The sequence below is a fragment of the Saccostrea echinata genome, unplaced genomic scaffold (genome assembly GCF_033153115.1).
Source record: "Saccostrea echinata isolate AGI-Se365-2 ecotype Australia unplaced genomic scaffold, CSIRO_AGI_Sech_v1 ptg000001l, whole genome shotgun sequence".
In the NCBI taxonomy this organism is placed as follows: domain Eukaryota; kingdom Metazoa; phylum Mollusca; class Bivalvia; order Ostreida; family Ostreidae; genus Saccostrea; species Saccostrea echinata.
In genome coordinates, this window is record NW_026889750.1 from 26,560,616 (window position 1) to 26,581,496 (window position 20,881).

At 32.7% G+C, this 20,881-nt stretch overlaps 1 protein-coding gene across 1 annotated transcript in view; it reads left to right on the forward strand.

Moving 5' to 3' along the window:
- Positions 1-20,881, forward strand: part of LOC133196319 (uncharacterized) — a 134,558-nt gene that overhangs the window by 107,497 nt on the left and 6,180 nt on the right. The window contains exons 36-40 of the mRNA XM_061332231.1: positions 7,813-7,978; positions 8,370-8,548; positions 9,106-9,259; positions 9,980-10,158; positions 17,242-17,386. Coding sequence (XP_061188215.1) covers positions 7,813-7,978; positions 8,370-8,548; positions 9,106-9,259; positions 9,980-10,158; positions 17,242-17,386 — 823 coding nt within the window. The remainder of the gene's footprint in view (positions 1-7,812; positions 7,979-8,369; positions 8,549-9,105; positions 9,260-9,979; positions 10,159-17,241; positions 17,387-20,881) is intronic.

Sequence of the window (20,881 nt, forward strand, 5' to 3'; positions counted from 1 at the left end):
CAAATTAGAGTTCATGCTGAAATGTTAAATGAATTACCCCTGAATACAGGATTTAAGTAACATTTTAAAATTTTTTCCAATTTCATCAAATAGCCGATAATTTATTCCCAATTCCCCAAAAATGGTATTTCCCAAAATAGGCTGATAAATCCATGGATAATAGTTAGACCAGTTTAGTGTTGAGAGATACATCTTAGTTGAAGTAACGCTGACCGGTATTTCACTGGATAAGTTCAAATGTGTATAAAACATTTGTTAATTTATAGAAGTAAATTCAATATACAAATCTTTGCAAATTTCATACTCAATTGAGATCAAAGCCCTTTGAATTACTAAGAAAATAATGAGCATTGCCTACTGTGCAGGTACATAACAAAAATATAAAGAAGGACTTGATTGAGAAATTATTAGGCTTTTGTGCCGCAGGTTGAACATTAAATTTGATAGCTGCATGATCAAATTATTATAACCTTTATTTCAATGTCAATTACTTTTGATATTGTTAAACAATTAAATTGTATTTTTCTTCAATCTAAATTAATTTAATTTTGGATCCTTATTTTTAGTTTGTGGGCATACCGAGGTTTATAACACATCACTTATCACTGAAGAGCACAAAAAGAAGTTGAACATCATGAACCATGCACTGATTGACAAACAAAAATCAGAACTATATGTAAATGAAAATGACATTGAAGTCTAAAGTTAGAAATGAATCAAAATTAAATAAAAAGAGTTAAGTGATCTAGACAATAAAACTTAAAAGTACTATTGACGTGTATTATTTTTATTAAAATAAACATTGCTGGTATTTTAAAATGAAACTGTTGAATCCTAAATTATTTTTATTTTTATTTTTCGACCACCCAATGCATTTTTTGAGACAGAAAATCGTAAACCAAAAAAAAAACAAACTTTGGCCTTACAATTTTCTGGTACGATAGATAATTTTTAGTATCGCCCATAATATACATATGTATAACATCATCAGAGACACATTTTGTATGCAGCGACTGAGCGAGAGAAAGACAGGTTTATCAGGATTTTACAAGTATTTACAGAAAATCCTTTCTTGAGTTTGGTGCAGTGCGCAGCTTTGATCTTCAACGTAAAACCAGGGCAGAGGATTACGTTTGTTTCTTTCCTCGAAGGACCCAAAAATGTATAGCGCACGTAGTATAGGACATGGCCTTTACATGTAATACAGCGTATATAAAAACATCCAAAATTTTTCAATATTTTATAGTATTTAATAAAACTGGCTATAAACAAATAGAAATTAGACACATATCTGGTAAATATAGTGACATATGCTTTATTATTTCAAGCGAGATCAATGGCAATTATTGTAGTTTTTGCATGCGGTATACGACGAATTGTTGACTGTGCATTGAAAACTAACTGAAACCAGATAAATGATATATCATGTATATTATTAAATCTAGGTCTCTTTTATTATTAGCTTGGTCTCTATATTAAAAGTAAATATATTCACTCATTCTATTTTCCAAAACACTCTTTCAAGGAGCTATACAGTATCTCTACAAAAGACACAAACTAGCTCCTAAATATGCGTGGCCTTTTCGTTAACGCAAATTTCTCTTTTTTTAAAAAAATTATAATAGTTGTGGTATATATAACTTTTCTTTAACTTCAGCTAGTTAACTTTTATTAATCGTGTTTTTAAAATTCATGCAAACAGGTAGATCTATGCAATAGTAACACTGTCTGTTTACTAGTACACATGAACGTTAACAAGACTGAATATTACAATGAGTTTTCAATGAGTCACAGAAAAAGAAAAATTATTGGGGATGTGACGACATCATCAAAGATGCAGCGGTAGTTCCTTACAAAGGACAGTGATCTAGACCTTTCAGAAAAAATTAAAAAAGTCAAGGAAACAGAAATCATCAAAACATGCATACACACGGAAAAGCTGATTATGAAACAATAACAGAGAAAGTTTTAAAAATGTTTTTTTCTGGAAATACATGAATCTTTAGTCCAATTCAGAGCATGAGTTTACGAGAAAATTTTATTAACTATATACGTAAATATATGTATAGTTCCACATACTTTATACAGGAAAAAGTTTGCCTTATTCACAGGTGGGCGAATTAAAAAAAAAAACGTATAATTTTATAACAAATTTGTGACTGGACGAATTTAAAACGGGGCAGAATTGTTTGCAAGTGTTCATTTCGTTAAATTCCTAAATTCAAGCCCAGATAAGGCAAATATATGAAATTATTTTAATCACATATACAATTGTATATCCTTAACCACTATTCAATCTAATGCGCTAAGTAAATCTATCAGTAGAATTACATGCAGTTACTTTCCATTAAACAATTCTGGGTAAGAGTGCTAGACATCCCTAATTAGGAAGATACGCTGAATCTGTGAAGGTAGAGCATCGGTTGTTATTGTGACAAAATTGGAACAATTAAAACACATGTTCAACAGTGTTGACAAGAATTTTAATTAAAAGAAATATTCAACAAATGGTGTCAGGTATTCTCATAAATTCTAATGTTCTTGTTAATATCTCATCTTCCACTACTCCAAGTTCCTTATGGGAATGAGAAATAGTTACATGTGGTTAGTGGTGCACGGTCTAGTAAATAACACCTATATGAATATTTACATGTAAAAATTGTACAAATATATGCATAATACATTGAATAATCGGGGGAGAAGGGTTCAAGGGGTTTGATCCCCCCCCCCCTTTCTCAAGATAAAGTTTTGGCTATCACAATTTTGTAAGTATTTCACATTTCATATTTATTGAGTTTTGTATCAAATATAAAAAAAAGTCTTCACACTTTGAGTTCTTTATTGATTGAGTATGATATTGATCTACATGAACTAAAGTTCTTAGATTTTCAGCAGAATCCTCGTTATGTTTCTAGAATAGGGGATGCGGCGAGGGTCTTGGGGGTTGGACTACCTCCCCTTTTCTAAGCCAGATAATTTTTTTAGAAATACGAAGGGTGATCAAAAAAGTTTGCAAACTAATCAAATAACTTCCATAAAAGAAATAAAATTAGATTTCGATGTTCGTTAATTTTTAAAGTATTCCTCTCCGATTTTAATGCACATCTGCCACCGTTCTGCCCATGCGCGAATCACGTGATCCAGGCGGTCACGTGACATGCTCCGTAGCGTTCTGTTCGCAGAGGCTAAAAGATTTTTTCGAGTCTTATATTTCTTACCATGCAAGTTATTTTTTAATACAAGAATAATCCATTTGTCGCAAATGGCCAAATCTCGGCAATAGGATGGGTGGATAAGGATATCCTTTCCCAGAATGAGCATGGTGACCATTACAACCCGACTTCTCTGTCTTGGATGCGTCGTTTTTCCATTGTGGATAAAGTATGGTTGCCATCTTTTTAACATATCTGATATGATTAAAGTCTAAAGTAGATGGTATTTTAGGGATTTAATAATTAAAATGTTCTTAAGATATTCAAATATATTTTTAACCGTAACTTGATTATCTTTCATAGCAAATTGCTCAACCAAGGACATATCGCTTCCTAGCTTACTTTCACTGGGAACCAGAACAAACATCATATTTAACCATCTCCCTTCACCCACTAAAACAATCAATCCAATTAATGATTGAACTTCTGGCAAGTGTTTTGTCTTCATAAACCTTGTACAAATTATTATATGCTACTGCAAAGAAATTTCCAAAATATACATTAAACTTAATAGCCTTTCGTTGCTAAGTACGACTAAGTCAGCCATTTTTTGTCAAAAGTCATCTACATATTGATGTCATTTTCACCAGCAAAACACTACGTAACATGTGCTTTTATAGAACATGTTTATTACTATATGTGTGCCAAATTTCATTCTGATCTGAATAGCGGTTTTGTAAATATAGAGATAGTTCGCGACTTTTTGATCACCCCTCGTAGATACATTTTTGTGGGTTCTGGTGCATTTGCCACCGTGTGAAATGAACAGATTTTTGACTGACAATAATTTTTGTTGATAGTGCTAATTATAATTTAATAGACCGTGGCCGTAGGAAATTTGATACCTATCTGTAAATCATAATTAATTTATGTCTTTGTATAATATAAAGATTTAATAGTCATTGTATTTTCTTTTTTCATTATTATTATATATTTATCCACGCTGATTTTAAATCGGGTAGAAAACGTCAAGTATTTGATCATTCATACATCAGTAAATAAAGTACATAATTAAATATTGCTACTAGTCATAAATTCTTGAAGTATTCTTGCATATCAGGCTATATATTAAATAAAGTCTAGAAGAATTCTCTTGTTTTATTTAGTTTTCGGAAAATTAAAACCTTACCTCTTTTTAAATTTCAAAAATTTAAACGTTGCTATATTTGGATAAAAAAAGAGATATGTTCGAGTGTTTTTAAAGGAATGCGATCGCACCCACCCACTCCCATGTTCCGACGGCCTTGAGTAAACCTGATGCCAATTATCATTGTTGATATGCTTTCACAGGTGACTTATCAATATTCAACGAGTCTAGGTAATGTCACACATTCACTTGTAAAGGTCATTACCTGAAATAAAGAATTTCCTTCTGTATATAGAAATGTAAATGACATATCACTACTGGTTTTATTATTATCTAACGAAAGTAACAAATGTTCCACGATCATGTTATTTCATGGGTTCAAATTATGTCCTAAATGTATCGATTTTGCTGCAATTTTTGAAATATTTGTTGTTATTTTATTTTTAATTCAAGATAAACTTTGAAAAACATTACAATCGATTGCGAGTTGGTCCTGAGAAGACTTTCCCGTTTCATTTTCGTTATTTTCGGATTCTAACTTCGATGAGATATTCATGTAGGCCTATGATATTCTGCTTGCTTTGTAATGGGTACAAACACATATGGGTGAAATTTTAGACTTAAGTCTATATCCGGAAGATCACCGTCAATATCCACTGTATCGTTGAAACTTGCCATTTATCAGTTTTTCAGTTGTTTATAGAATAGCGCCTACAGCATTTTTCTCTGATGACGTCATAGAAAAGAGCGATAACTCTATCGCCCGTGTCTATAAATAACGATACTGAACAGATATTTTTCATTTATTTCTGGATTTTAAAAAATACCCAAAAATTATTTATTGCATTTAATCAATTGTAAACATTAGATTTATTTTCACCGTTCTTGACCTTTAATGGGTTTTTTTAAGTGGGGACGTCGACGTCACCTGCTCTCGGTGAAGTGTCGCAAATTTTCACCCACGCCTGTAGCAGTAATGTTTCTTCAAAACCAGTACTATAGTAGCATTTTTTGATAACTATAAAAGTACTGAGCCTAAAATTCAATGTAAATTAAAGGATTGAACAAGTATATAGTTTCCTCACGAATAACGTTTAAACTTCAAATAATAATGATAAAAAACGATTTTAAGTATCATTTTTAATTTCTTTTTTTTATATATTTATCTTGATTTATTGAACAGTGTCATTTAAAACAATAAAAACTCTTAAAGTGAAAGCCCATACATCTTTTTTGACGACTCAAACCTGCAACACGGACGGACTTGCATTGAGTTTGTGTTACACATGTTTATTTTGTTATCTACTGTAAACGTGGAAATTTTGACGACGTGCTAATTTTGACTATATTGACGATTTTTCTTTTCTCGTCAAAATTTCCACTCGTCAATCTTCACATCATATATATAGCGTCACAACAGACATTGACCGTCGTGCAACTTTACCGCTTAATTTTCTCGGCTTCCCCCATTAAAACTAGATCAAAATTACTGTTTAATTTTCTTGTAAATAGTTATGAAAACATATAATCACAGTTTTAAAAACCATTGAGTATATCATATACTATTATTACCCATGGTCACAACATTCTAACTTTGCGTAATTATCACGCCGTGTGTGACCTACTTTGTCACCTCAGGCAATCGGTCTCGTATAATGAAAACAAAGACTAGTACAAAAGAGCAATTAATTCAATCAAATCTTGTACACTGTAGATGGTTTTTACAAGCAAAATTAAATTTTATTGATGAGAACGCTTGTAAATTCCCGAGGAAGTCCCGGTCCTTGGTTATAACATCGTGAACTCGCACAGAGCGGCTTAATCGTAGACGTTCTGAAGTCAACTAAGCCAATAAATCCATCAAGTTTTTGGTCCTCTAGCTTCTGGCGAACTTACTCTGAGTTCTAGTTTTGAAACTGGTTTTTTTTAAGGAGTTCTTTGTATTCATTTTTGTTTTAATCTTGTGAGATCAAAGATATACATAACTCTTGATTCAATATTCGTCAAAATTAACACTCGGCAATTTTCGTAAACAAAAAATCGTCAATTTTTCAACTCGTCAAAATAACCACGTTTACAGTATTTGAGAGATTGTCTTAAGCTGAAGTATCTTCTTTGCTTTGTCTGTTTGTATTTTTCTTGTTTTGTTTGGATTATCTGTACAATCAAGCCTTGTTAATCCTTATACATATGGTCGTTAGCAAACCGTCCGGATAACTGAAGCATCCGGATTTCTGAAACATAATTTTTATGATTGGAAGGTATAAATGTAAATTTCGTACACTACATATTGCGCCCGAAAGGTGGAACGCCCGGATTATAAGGCGTCCGTGTTACGGAGGGTGGATGTATATGCGTTTGATTTTGTATGTTATACCCAGGGTTGGCAAAACACTTGGAAATATTCATATTTCTCAGGACAGTGGGATATACTGGTTATTCCCGGGAATTACTGATATTTCCTGGGAAATACTGGAAAATCAGAAATAGCTACATATTTCATAATTTCAATAATATTTGTTGGGGTATAGACACGTAGTACACCTTATTGCCTAAGATATCTACCTGATATCACTGTTCCGGATTTAAAAAAATTCTGGTTTCTAAGTAATCCATTTTATGTAATCATAACACAGTATATACCAGTCATGAGTGTCATTTATTTCATGCTTGAGTCAGATGTATCTTATAAAGGTCCACAAATGAACCCAAAGATCCCAAACTGGTTTTTTTTATGTAACTAAAGAAGGCTCTTAGAAAATTGTTAAATGTCGAGTATGGTTTAAATATCAAATCTAAGAAGAGGCCTTTAAGTTCTACTCAAGGTAATTATCTCTCAGAAAAGGAGTACAAAACTGTACAGAGCAATTTATTAAAACAACGTGATTGATCGTAATAGGATTAAACAAATTTATTTTGTTCTTGGATTTGTAGTTAATAAACTTAATAATATTACAAAATTGAAAACTTGAATTAAAAAAAACCTCAGTTTTATTCTTAATATACCACCAGAGAAACATGTACTGCTACAGAATATTTTTGGGGTGTCAAAGGACCTGCAATAGTGATATACTCTTCATATGTAAAGTTTCAGTTTGAGACATATTCAGTATTATTCACCTTCTCTTTTTATGTTTATTTTATTTCAGAATTTTGCATGATTGAATGAATTAAAGAAATAAAAAAAACTGTAACTTAAGTATTTCCCAGTTTTGAGAAAATTTGTAGTATTTACTGGGACGTGAAATACCGGTATTTACCACTGGAAATTCCCACCACTGGTATTTCCCGTCCAACTTGGTTATCTAGTAGATACAAATGTCCAATGCAAAATATCCATCTTTTCATTCCAAAAGAATGCTATCAACGTTCTTTGTATGATATCAATGATAATGAAGATCGGAAGCTTTGCATTGATAAATTATTTCTGAACATATTATTGATTGCAAAGAAAATTACTAGCATAAGTTTATATCTGTATTCAATTTCATTTCCGTCTTTTTCTGTATCCAGACATTACAGTCCGACTTGTTGGAGGAAACACTCCCTATCAGGGTAGAGTGGAGGTCTATTACAATGGCGTATGGGGAACAGTTTGTGATGATTATTATTTATTTAATGGTGATAGTACATACAACAGTTTCCCAAAAGTGATATGCCGATCTTTAGGCTTTCCGTGGTATGTCGTTCAGAATATAATTCAAAAATTAGAATTGATTGATTGCTTTCCATGTTCATGTGTGACATCAATACTTAAATTTTACATCATATTATTAAGAATTTAAGTAATATGGAAATTTAAATTAACATTTCATGTAAAAGAATGTAGTAGTCTTGAATTTTTATCTCCAAATAAATACAAATAGAAGAAAAGCATTTTTTTCAATCTCTACATGTGTTGAGACAGCTTGTAAGACATGTATGATGAGCATATTTTGTCTATCTCTGCACTGAATACTCATGTTGATATTTAAATTTAACATACCTCACTTTAAATAAGTGGAAGATAATGATGTTAAGTCTATAAAAGCAAAATAACTTTGTTCTAACTTTAAATTTAAATTTCTTAGGCAAACATCTGTGAGCTATTGTTGTGCTCATTATGGGCAAGGGACAGGCCCTATTTGGCTAGATGATGTACAGTGTAGTGGAAATGAAACAAATATTGAAGAGTGTCCACACAGAGGTTGGGGCAATCATAACTGTGGACATTACGAGGATGTGTCTGTCAACTGTCTACCAGAGGAGGGTATGATCTAAAAAGCATGAATTAGAAATATGTTTGTTATCATAGGGCAAAACTTTTTGATTCCTATATAACTTTGTGTCAAAGAAAAGATACCTTAATCATTTGACAAATATTTCGGATGAATGATAATGTTAACCAATAACCATAAGAAACATAAATTAAATTTCCATTCTTCTCTGATAATATACTGATTTAAAATCAATTTAGAGTTCTCCTGTAAGTATTTTTGAGCATTTAGCTTGCATAAACCACCGATATTTATAGAAACAACACCATCAAGAGCATCGTTTACAACAGAAACCTCCACAAAGGAAAGAGTTACAACTGATATCTTGATACCAAGTAAGCCATGATGCTCTGCGAAGGTCTTATTTCTTAGTCATTTTACTAGTTCAATTCGACATCAAAATTCATGGCATGATAATTATGATGATGTTGAGCTTTACATAACTTTTATAATCTCGAAATAAATAAGAAGAAATGTTACAAACATTAATTGAATAAATGGAATTTTTATTCCCCTTTTCACTATAAGTTCTCTCCCTTTCTGAATCTAGCCACTACAGTCCGACTTGTTGGTGGAAACAGTCCATATCAGGGTAGAGTAGAAGTTTATTACAATGGAGTATGGGGAACAGTTTGTGATGATTTTTATTCATCTTCTGCTGCACGATTCCCTGAAGTAGTATGCCGATCTTTAGGCTTTCCCTGGTATGTTGTTCTGGAGTATATTTAAGGAATATTTTAAAGTTTTGTGTGAATTATTGGTGTGTAAATCACACTGACTTTTCACATAGGCATATTTCATGAAGTGGGCTAGTGCTTCATGAAAAGTACGCCTACGTGCAATTAGGTATAATTTACACACCAATAATTCACATTTAACTTAAAAGCATTCCTTATGTTTACATTTTATATGTTTAAAAGCACCAAAAATATACGCAATGTTTGAATTTCTCCCTGTCTCATATTGTTTTATTTCTTTTAATTTTTCTGTACCCTCACTGTGAATTTTGCACGAGTTTCTCCGTGTATATTTCGACGCGTGAGTATACATGAAATTGGTTTTAAAAACAATTTCAATGTTGGCTTAGCAGAAAAAAGACAACAAATATAAATATTTTTTATTTCAAAATAAATTCTGCTTATCATGATAATATCGGCATCATTACTTAAACTGATTTTAAATTAAACGAATAAGAAATAAATTTCGAGGTTTGAATTACAAGAAGATAGTCCTCTTCTGTTTCGTAATCTGAAGACATGACAATAGTAAGAAATTGTTTTGTCAGTCGGAGAAGTAGTGGTGCAGCTTTTATTGTTTTGGTCTGGTGTGAATATTCTGGTTAAAAATGATCACACTATTTGACAAATAAGGTAAAGATGATACTTTTTAGACTATAAAATGATATATTACATTTAATTCTTAAGGCAAACATCTGTAAGCTATTGCTGTGCACGCTATGGGCAAGGAACAGGTCCTATTTGGCTAGATGATATACAGTGTAGTGGAAATGAAACAAATATTGAAGATTGTCAACATATCGGTTGGGGTAACCATAACTGTGGACATCACGAGGATGTGTCTGTCAACTGTCTACAAGAGGAGGGTATGATCTAAGAGCATGATTTACGAATAAAATGTGTGATAATTTGGTGTGCATCCTTTAATTTTAAACAATTTTTTGCAAAAAGAAAACATGTTATAATTCTAAAAATTATATTTTATATTTTTATCAATAATGATATTAAATAACCATAGAAAAAAAAGGAACTAGAACTTTGTGAAATTATAACTTGCAAATCATAGGATATTTTTATGATATTATTTTCATTTTTAGCTGAACGCTCAAATGAGCTTTTCTAATCAGACTTTGTCTGTAAACTTTTCCCACTTTTGACCTCTTCTTCTGAACCACTGGGACAAATTCAGCTAAACTTTGTACAAAGCATGTAATTAAGAATTTTGAAAAATGTTTAAACATCTTTATAAATCTTCTTTTCAACAATCACTGGGATAAAAAAGATAAGATTTCTGTGAAACTTTCATTACATAGACTAAGTGTACAATCATGACCTCCTGGGGAAGAATTGTGCCACAATCGTGAATCAAATTTTTACAAAGAAATAGATTGGAAAAGATCTTGATTAGTCATAAGAATATGGCATCATCAGATAGTGTAGATTCAATTTTATTCAAATCATGACACCTGGGGATAGGTTGGGGTCACAACAGGGATCAGAGTCTTACATAGGAATATATAATTGAAAAAACCTGCTGATGAAGAACACGGAGCTTTACTGAGTTAGGTGAGCGTTGTGGCCCATGGGCCCCTTGTTATGCAATGCGACTTAAAGTTCTCTCAGAAAAATTGAAATATGGCTTTTTCATAAATAAAGTTACATTCAATTTTGAACCAGCATTTCATCTTTAGCCTAATTAAGTTAAAGGTTTAGTGAACTGTGGATACTGGGTATAGATCCCACCTTTTTTTAGAACGTCAGTAAACTTTATATAGTCCTTCTCTGTCTCATTTAAGCAATATGCCCCTTCACAAAACATGAATCCTATTCTGTTTGAAATTATTAACATTTTTATTTAAGGTCTGACGACACGTTCCTCGAAATTCTTTATCAATTTGACTTGTATGTATTATCTATTATTATTAAGGTCTTCCGTCTTCACGGAAGACCTTATAGTGATTCTACTGTTTCTTATTATTAAGGTCTTCCGTCTTCACGGAAGACCTTATAGTGATTCTACTGTTTCTTATTATTATTATTATTATTATTATTCTTATTTTTTTCCCTAAATTTTGTGCACGCGATTTCTCAGCAACTATTCAGTGGTTTTCTATGAAATTTTCAGGAATTATGCGCATTTATAGGAACTTGATACGTCTTGGAGGAATTTTGAAAATTCGCTTCCGGTGCCAAGTTATGGACAATTTCCTGATTTTAAAATGAAATTTTGTCGCCCCTTTTTTGCAAAAATGGTAAAAGATATGAACTGGAGACTTGTAAGAGAGTATAGGGCATGACTTATAGGTGAACAGAATCACCTTTTCGTTCGTCGTCGGCACTTCCGGTCGCTTACGGAAGTGATCAAAGAAATCGTAAAATTTCAACTTTGCATTTTCAAATCAAATCCTACACAACATTATTGCATCTCTTTCGTAGCTTCGAAATATGTTGGTCCCACCGGAAACAAAAACGTCAACTTCCGGTTATAAGAGAAAAACTACATAATTTGAGTATTTTTCTTTCCCATTAATATCCTTTGTAGATAAGGTATTTGAAATGAATTTTACATATGTTATTTAGACTGCAAATATCTAGAGTAACATTAATTATCTTTGTAAAATTCACTTCCGGTCGCGTGTTTTCCTGTCCTCAAAATGAGAAGTTGTCTGAGCAAGATCTCGGAAACGGTGAGAGATTAGGACACCAAACTTATATGAGCATCAGACCTTAAGATGTAGGCAAAACCAATTGGGTTCAGAGCGTCGGCCGTCACTTCCGGTCGTCACAGGAAGTGATCCAAGAAATCGAAAATTTCAATTTTTCTTTTTTTAAGTAAAAATTGCATCACTTCATTGCATCTCTTTTAGATTCGAAAGATGTTGGTCCCACCGGAAACAAAAATGACAACTTCCGGTTATAAGAGAAAAACTACATAATTTGAGTATTTTACTTTCCCATCAATATTTTTTCTAGATAAAGTATTTGAAATGAATTTTAAATATGTTATTCAGACTGCAAATGTCTAGAGTAACCTTAAATATCTTTCAAAAATTCACTTCCGGTCGCATGTCTTCCTGTCCTCAAAATGTGAAGTTGTCTGAGCAAGATCTCGGAAACGGTGAGAGATTAGGACACCAAACTTATATGAGCATCAGACCTTAAGATGTAGGCAAAACCAATTGGGTTCAGAGCGTCGGCCGTCACTTCCGGTCGTCACAGGAAGTGATCCAAGAAATCGAAAATTTCAATTTTTCTTTTTTTAAGTAAAAATTGCATCACTTCATTGCATCTCTTTTAGATTCGAAAGATGTTGGTCCCACCGGAAACAAAAATGACAACTTCCGGTTATAAGAGAAAAACTACATAATTTGAGTATTTTACTTTCCCATCAATATTTTTTCTAGATAAAGTATTTGAAATGAATTTTAAATATGTTATTCAGACTGCAAATGTCTAGAGTAACCTTAAATATCTTTCAAAAATTCACTTCCGGTCGCATGTCTTCCTGTCCTCAAAATGTGAAGTTGTCTGAGCGAGATCTCAAAACCAGGTAAAAGAATAAAACACCAATCTTTTATGAGTAATAGACCTTGAGGAGTAGGCAAAACCATTTGGGTTAAACGCGTCAGTCGTCACTTCCGCTTGTCACAGTAAGTGATCAAAGAAATCTAAAAAAAACTAACTTTTCTTTTTTAAATTAATGCTTGCATCACTTTATTGCATCTCTTTCGCTGTTTTGAAATATGTTAGATTCCACCGGAAATAAAAACGTCAACTTCCGGTTCTAGGAGATAAACTACTTTATTTTGATATTTAACTTTCTCATAAATATTGCTCATCGATAAAGTACTTGAAATGACTTTATGTATGTTGTATATACTGCAAATGTCTAGAGAAAAGTCAGAGATTTTTTATAAAATTCACTTCCGGTCTCGTGTTTACCTGTCCTCAAAATTAGAATTTGATCTCACAATATTGCTCGGCAACGACAGTAAACGACTAAGGTCTAAAACTTTCTGGACTGATGGTCAGTCATCAGTTTATTTGAATCGTGAGAAAATCTTGTATCGCCGTTACTTTCGGTATTTCCGGTCGTGACCGGAAGTGATGTAAAAAAGTGAATGGTAAATGATTAGCACGTTGGATTTTCACGCTGACGACTAGAGTTAAATCTCCAGAGTGTCTGAATTTCTTTTATCTCTTTTTCAGCTTGAATTTTCGTTTTTATTTTCAAAATCGGACGGAAGACCTCTCATTGCTCGCAATGAGTTTCTAGTTATTATTATTTTTTTTTTCCCCAAAATTTTGTGCAGGCGATTTCTCAAAAACTATTCAGTGGTTTTAAATGAAACTTTCAGGAGTTATGCGTCGTCAAATGGACTTTGTTCATCAGAAAGAAAATTTGGAAAACTCGCTTCCGGTGCCAAGTTATTGACAGTTTTCTGATTTTAAAATGAGATTTTGTCCCCCCTTTTTTTCCAAAATGGTTTAAGATATGAACTGGAGACTTGTTAGAGATGATAGGTTATGTCTTCTAGATGAGGGGAATCACCTTTTTGTGCGTCGTCAGTACTTCCGGTCATTACCGGATGCGAATTTAAAAAAATTGAATTTTTAAACTTTTTTGTTTTTCTATATTTTTCTTTTGTTTTAATAAGGTTAATAGAGGCTCTTCTGAAAATGCTTAATATATAATTTATTTTTAGAATTGATCAATCCAAACTCTAGATATTCGCATTTCTAAATTTGAAGCGGGTCCAAAATGGCGGCTGTCTCCGTAAACTCCGATAAGTAGGTCAGAATTTACGGAGTCAGCCGAGCGTTTGTTTGAATGAAAGTACCATAAGGATCAAAGAAATGTGAAGGAATTGATGGATTGTCACATCACAATTACGTTGCAATTCTGTTTCGAACTAGAGTTTTAATCCGGGGTTTCCTCAAACGTCTACTATAATTGTTCTTGTCTGTATCTCAAAGTAGAAAAACGACATGACTACAAGTGGAAATACGATAACTACAACCTTTTGTTTTACACCACGGAAAACTGATCCTAAACCATGGTTATAAGTAATAGCTTTTCAAGAAACTTGCCTGACTAAAGCAATTAATATATAGTAATTATTACGTGGCCATTGTTTTTCCCCATGCAGGCTTGTGTCATATCAAATGAACAGAAAAGACAAAAATAAGAAAACCATTTTTTTAAAGATTGTTTAATGAAGTTGATATAAATATTTTTTTCTAAAAGATGTTGTTACTGAACATAAATGGTATCAGATTCCTTGACCGTCGCAGGACGAGACATGTTTTTGTGCGAAACATTCCAGTCTTTTCATGAATGTGTAACTAATCGGGATAGTCCACTTTGGGGGTAGACAGGAAAATAAAACTTGTAGAAAATCTTACCTAAATAACTGCTTTAGTGTTACTTATCCATACGATATATAATAAGTACAATATGATAAATATACTTTCTCAAGCTCGATATTCAGATTAAAAGAACATACATTTTGAAATTTCATTGAAGCTATCACCATTCAATAGAAAATACATTCCAAAGGATATGCGCGAATATTTACCCGTGACGTTTCGTGCCAAATAATGTATCGTGACCAACCTTTCGTAGTAGACAAATGGTCTGATGCAGAAGTATATAGAAGTGCAGAAAAAGATTACATGGACATGCCTGTATATGGAATTACATGAAATAAAAAGTTGAATACATAAAGAATAAAAGAAAGTAAACAGTATCATCAGAGAATGGCTAAAGATATGAATATGAAACTTGCTGAGGTGATAGAGCATCAAATATAGATATATTGATCGACCATTAATTTTCGTCGTTCTTACTTCCGGTCGCAAACGGAAGTGAATTCAAAAATGTTAAATTTGCAACTTTTTTGTTTTTCAATATTTTTCTCTGGCATTTACAGGGTTAATAGACAGTCTTCTAGGAGTTTTTGATTGAAAAAGTTTGCAGAGATTTTTATAAAATTCACTTCCGGTCGAGTGTTTATCTGTCCTCAAAATTAGAATTTGTTCTCACAATATTGCTCGGCAACAGTAAACGACTGAAGTCTAAAACTTTCAGGTCTGATAGTCAGTCATCAGTTTATTTGAATCGTGAGAAAATCTTGTATCGCCGTTACTTCCGGTCGTGACAGGAAGTGATACAAAAAAGTGAATGGTTAACGGTTAGCTTTCTTGGATTTTCACGCTGAATTTCTTTTATCACTTTTTCAGCGTGAATTTTTGTTTTCAGATATTTTCAGAGTCGGACGGAAGACCTCTCATTGCTCGCAATGAGTTCTAGTTATTATTATTATTATTATTTAGGAACCTCGTCAATATCTGCATCTATATCAACAGCACATAGTACAACCGAATCAACCACTCAACAGAAGCCTACCACTGAATCGTGGATTCCAGGTGAGAATCTGCTTCAGTTTGTAAATGTTCAGTTCTATGCTAACTACATGGTAATATGTAAACAATACTTACATTTTAAAGGTGCATAGACACAGATTTGAACTTAATATTTTCTCAAATTTTCTGTATAATATCACGACTTATATATTGCAATAGCATTTCACACGAAAATATAAATAAAAACTTATTTTATCTGGAAATAATTGAAATTACGAATTCCGGGACGCGTTTGATTAACACATCTTTGCACTTACATAAATTTAAACTTTCTCCTTAATATTTAAGAAAAAAAGCGATTTTGTTATGTATTGAAAAATATTGCATCTATAATCCAGAAAATTCAGAGTAGAAATGTTCGAAAGCAAAACCAACTCACAGAATTGTCAGTCCGTGCTCTGTGATGTGTACAGATTTTAACAAATTGATCACACCCGTTAAACGTAAACTGATTTTGTAAACCGGGCACGAGCTCTGTTACTGTTAATGTTTACGATTCACCGGGTGTGTTCAATTGTTAAACTCTGCACACACCACTGAGCACGGACTTACAATACTGGTGAGTGGGTTTTGCTTTCGAACATTTCTACTCTGAATTTTCTGGGTTATAGTTTTAATATTTTTCATTAATACACAACAAAATTGCCACTTTTCTTAAGTATTAAGAATAAAATTAGAATATGTGAAAGCGCAAGGATGTGTCAATCCAACGCGTCCAAAAATTCCAAGTTTCAATTACTTCGAGATAAAATAAGATTTTTATTATATTTTAGTGTGAAATGCTATAGCAACATATAAGTCATGAAATTATACAGAAAATCTGAGAAAATATTAACTTCAAATATGTGTCCAAGCACTCTATATTTCAGCAAGATTACAATGTGCATCACGACGTGATTTAATGCTAATGTTATCAAGTTTGCATGCAACAAAGTAGTAATCAAGGAAAATATAGGACATGCTTGTTTTATAAAATCATAAAGATATGTCATGCTTGTTTCAACCTCTCCTTTAAAAAGACCAAACAAATACGAAAATTATTGACATTATGTAGCATCGAACATTTGCAGAATTTAATTATAAAATAATTTTCATGGATTCATTTTCAGATTGAATTTACTTGTGCATATTTGCATGTTATTATGTTAAACACGGATTTTACATGGTCGTAGGAACGGAGGGGGAAGGTCCTTATATGCTTGTGTCCCCTCAATAATAAGTTTGATGCTATGTGGTCATTTGGTTGTGCCCTCCCCCCCCCCCCAATTGAAATTTGTTTTATTTTTTAAAAATTAAGAGAAAGGGTACACTACTTATTTTGACACTTTAGAGGCTTTTTTTTTCAACTGAACGATTTTAAAAAAAATCAACGCAGTTTCATTTTTATAGCAAATTATTGTCATTATTCCATTTAGCTTTAATTCTTAAAAACAGTCGTGAGAATGTGATAGAGTGCATGTAAACTTTATTTCAAAAATGTTCAATTCCCATGAATTGTTGTACAAATATCTTTATTTGTTCAGTCACTCCTATTCGTCTTGTTGATGGAGAAACTCCATACGAAGGGAGGGTTGAGGTTTATCACAATGGAGAATGGGGGACTGTTTGTGACGACTTCTGGGATAACAAAGATGCTTCAGTGGTCTGCCGATCGCTTGGGTTTTCTGCGTACGTAAAATTAAAGCAAATTTTTAAGATCATCCGAGTAACACTGGTGTCTTATTGCTGTCTGTTTTCGTCCGCATTCCGTTATTCGTCTCTTTTTAACGTTTATAAATTTTTAGTTTCTTGTCTAGAACAGCTATACTAATTTCAATTAATTTCGATATGTACATATGTAGCATCTGAGGGTAAGGGTGAACCAAAATTATAAATTTCACGGTCTCTGCCTTCTCGAGGCCTAAAGGATGAGGTCATATACATGTACTATAAATTATAATGCAGTCTTCAGAAAACATCTTTACACTTCAACATCAAGGAGTCATATGTTTGACATGCTTGTACAAACAGCAAATCCTTTATATCAAAACAGTGAAAGCCTTACCCCACAGTTAAGGCCCGAAGTGAGGCTTATTACTCATACTTCAGGATTATGATCCTAGACTGAAGTAGATTTTATCTTATATTGAAAATGCACCTTTCCCTTCGTTTCTCCATGACATCAATAAAACAGCATGTGTAAATGTTAATAATAGGGATGTGTATCGCAAAAAATTTCGTATCGTGATATATCACGATTTTTCTCCAAAATATCACGATAATATCGTGATATTTTTACACAGAATTTTTACTAGAATTTCTAATGAATTTCTATTATTTTTCTTACAAATACGCTGTAAAAACATAACTTCACTTTTTTCATTTTTTAAAAAATAATATAAAGCATATTTAGATGCCATAGTTTAACTTTTTTGAACATTTTTTAGACTTCCTGTAATTTTTATTTAATAATTCAAAGAAATAAATGAATAATTTCTTGAATTTTTAATTATGTACCAAATACCGGTATTTTAGTCTCCGTATCACGATACGTATCACGCAATAAAAAATCACGATATACCGGTATACCGATAAAATCGCGCATCCCTAGTTAATAATATGCAAGGAGCCCTCCACCCAAATTCTGAAATACCTGACCCCAGGGTTCAGATCACAGGGAGAGGTTAATTTTGTTGTATTTCGAAAATGAAAGGTATGTAAATCTTGTTTCCTCCTAGACATCAAGCAAGCAAACTGTTTTTAATTATTATAAAGAGCAAGTATTCTACTGTAAAACCTTGGCATTCATTTCCCCTGGTTTCAAGTCTCGGGGTGTTGGTAAGTTGATTATATGATTGATAATGAATACGTGTTTAAATTCGCTTTCTTTACCTCTGATCATCTATCAGGTGAACTATGCTATACACATGACTATATTGAGTATGCAAATACCAAACGTGTGAAATCCAGGTAACCTGGGACGAGGCCCTAGGATGAGGGAATGTTTATGATATTTTGAAAAAAATATATATTTTTTTAAATCCTCTGTTTTTCAAGACATCCAAAAGACGACTGTTGTAATGACAATATTGAGCAAATGGTTATCAACAAAAATAATAAAATTTCTGACCCTTCGGTCCATGATTCAAGTCCAGTGATGGAGGTACCTGTTATATGGCCATATATCGAAAATACATGACATATTTCACATCTCCTTCAGTCATCGACATAGTAGTCAAACTGTGTGAATGATTCTATATAACACATATCCCTTTATCAAAACTGTGAAAGACACAGTCTGTAGATCCATGACTCCTACCCCCGGGCTAGGTATATTTTCGCCTTATATTGAAAGCAATTGTATTGTTAGGAACATTAACAAGCATTAAGCAAACTCTTTGGATGATCCAATACGTAATTAACAAAAAAATTAAATAATGGACCTTGCTCTAGGTTTCTACCCCAGAAATGGATAGCTTTATTATTGAATTTACATCTCATCTTTTGATTATCCTTTTTAGCTCACCTGGGCCGAAGGTTCAAGTGAGCTTTTTTTTAACAGAAAGCTGCCCAGCGTCCGTCTGTCATGTATTGTCTGTCGTCTGTAAACTTTTCACATTTTCGACTTTTCAAGAACTACTAGGGCAATTTTAATTAAACCTGGCACAAAGCATCCTGGATAGAATTATTTAAGTTCAAATGAAGGGCTCTTTCCAAATGAGAATACAGAATAAGTGAAAATGTAATAACATCTTTTAAAAATCTTCTTCTGAAGAACTATTTCGCCAGAAAAGATTTATCTAAAGTAAAAACTTCGTTACATAGTGTAGAATCAAGTTTTTTCCCCAAAACATTACCTCGGGAATAAGGCGGGGCCATAATATGCAATCATAATTGTACATGGAATGATTAGGGAAAATCTTTTACAATCTTCTCTTCAAGAAGAGTAAAGCCATGATTAGTCATATATACATGTATATGGAAGCATCCTCAGGTAGTGTACATTCACGTTTGTTCAAATCATTATCCCCGGGTGTAGATTGGGTCAACAATAGGGTATCAAAGTTGTACACAATAGGGTATCAAAGTTGTACATAGGAATATATAGGAAAAATCTTTTTAAAACAGCAAAAACATGATTTATCATATTCATATGCTAGAGTTTTCTTTTAGTGAAGATTTCAAGTTTGTTTAAATCATGACCTCTGAGATTAGGGTGAAGATGACCAAAGTTTTACACAGGAATATATTTTGGAAAACATCTTCTGGACAACAGCAAAGCCATTTTCAGTGATAACAATGTGGAAACATCCTCAAGTTTTGTTGCTTAAATTTTTTCCACTCATACCCCCAGGGGTAGGGTCGGGCTACCATAGGTGATCAAAATTTTAAAATCAGTATTTAATTTTAAAAAATCTTTAATTTTTTTTTCTAATAAACAGCGAAACCACGATAAGGCCTATTGATATGCAAACATCCTCAAGTAGTTTATCCAGCTCATTATTATTTCATAATATATGAAAAATCATCAAAACCTTATTTTAGTCTATTTCATTACGTTTTTATAATTATTCTTAGTTCAGTGTATCAAATTATGATCATTGGCCTTAGTTAGTTTTCGTATGTATCTACAAAAACTTTCGGCATGCGACGTCGACAGGGCTACGTTATCAATTTATGCGTCGTCCATTTGGACAGAAATCAGTCAATTGGTATGGGCAATATTACAGGGGTTTTTTTTTTTGTTCATAACAAAAGCCGTATGAGGTATAAAGAACATGTTTAATCGTATGATTTTATCTCTGCTTTATCCAACGAGTTGAAATGATGACATATATATTCGCTCGGCAAGCCTCGTGAAAATAAACCATTTCAACTTGTAGGACATCCTCACGTCAGGGGTCCTGTGCTAACTCGTTGCCGATGGACCCCTGACAAATTTCATTCAACATCTTGACTTTTGGGGAAATTAATTTAAAATTTAAATTTAAAATTTTTTTACCATCTCTCAACAAATCACATTAAGCCTTTCGGTCTTTTCGGTGATAAGCAATGAGTGATACGTGTTTTTTAGGTGTCAAGTGATTCCTTTCTTTTTACGTAATCTGTATACTTCAAATTGATTGGTGCTTCTCTATGAGAAAAGCAAGTCCGAAGATATCGAATGAAATTTTCGGGATCTAT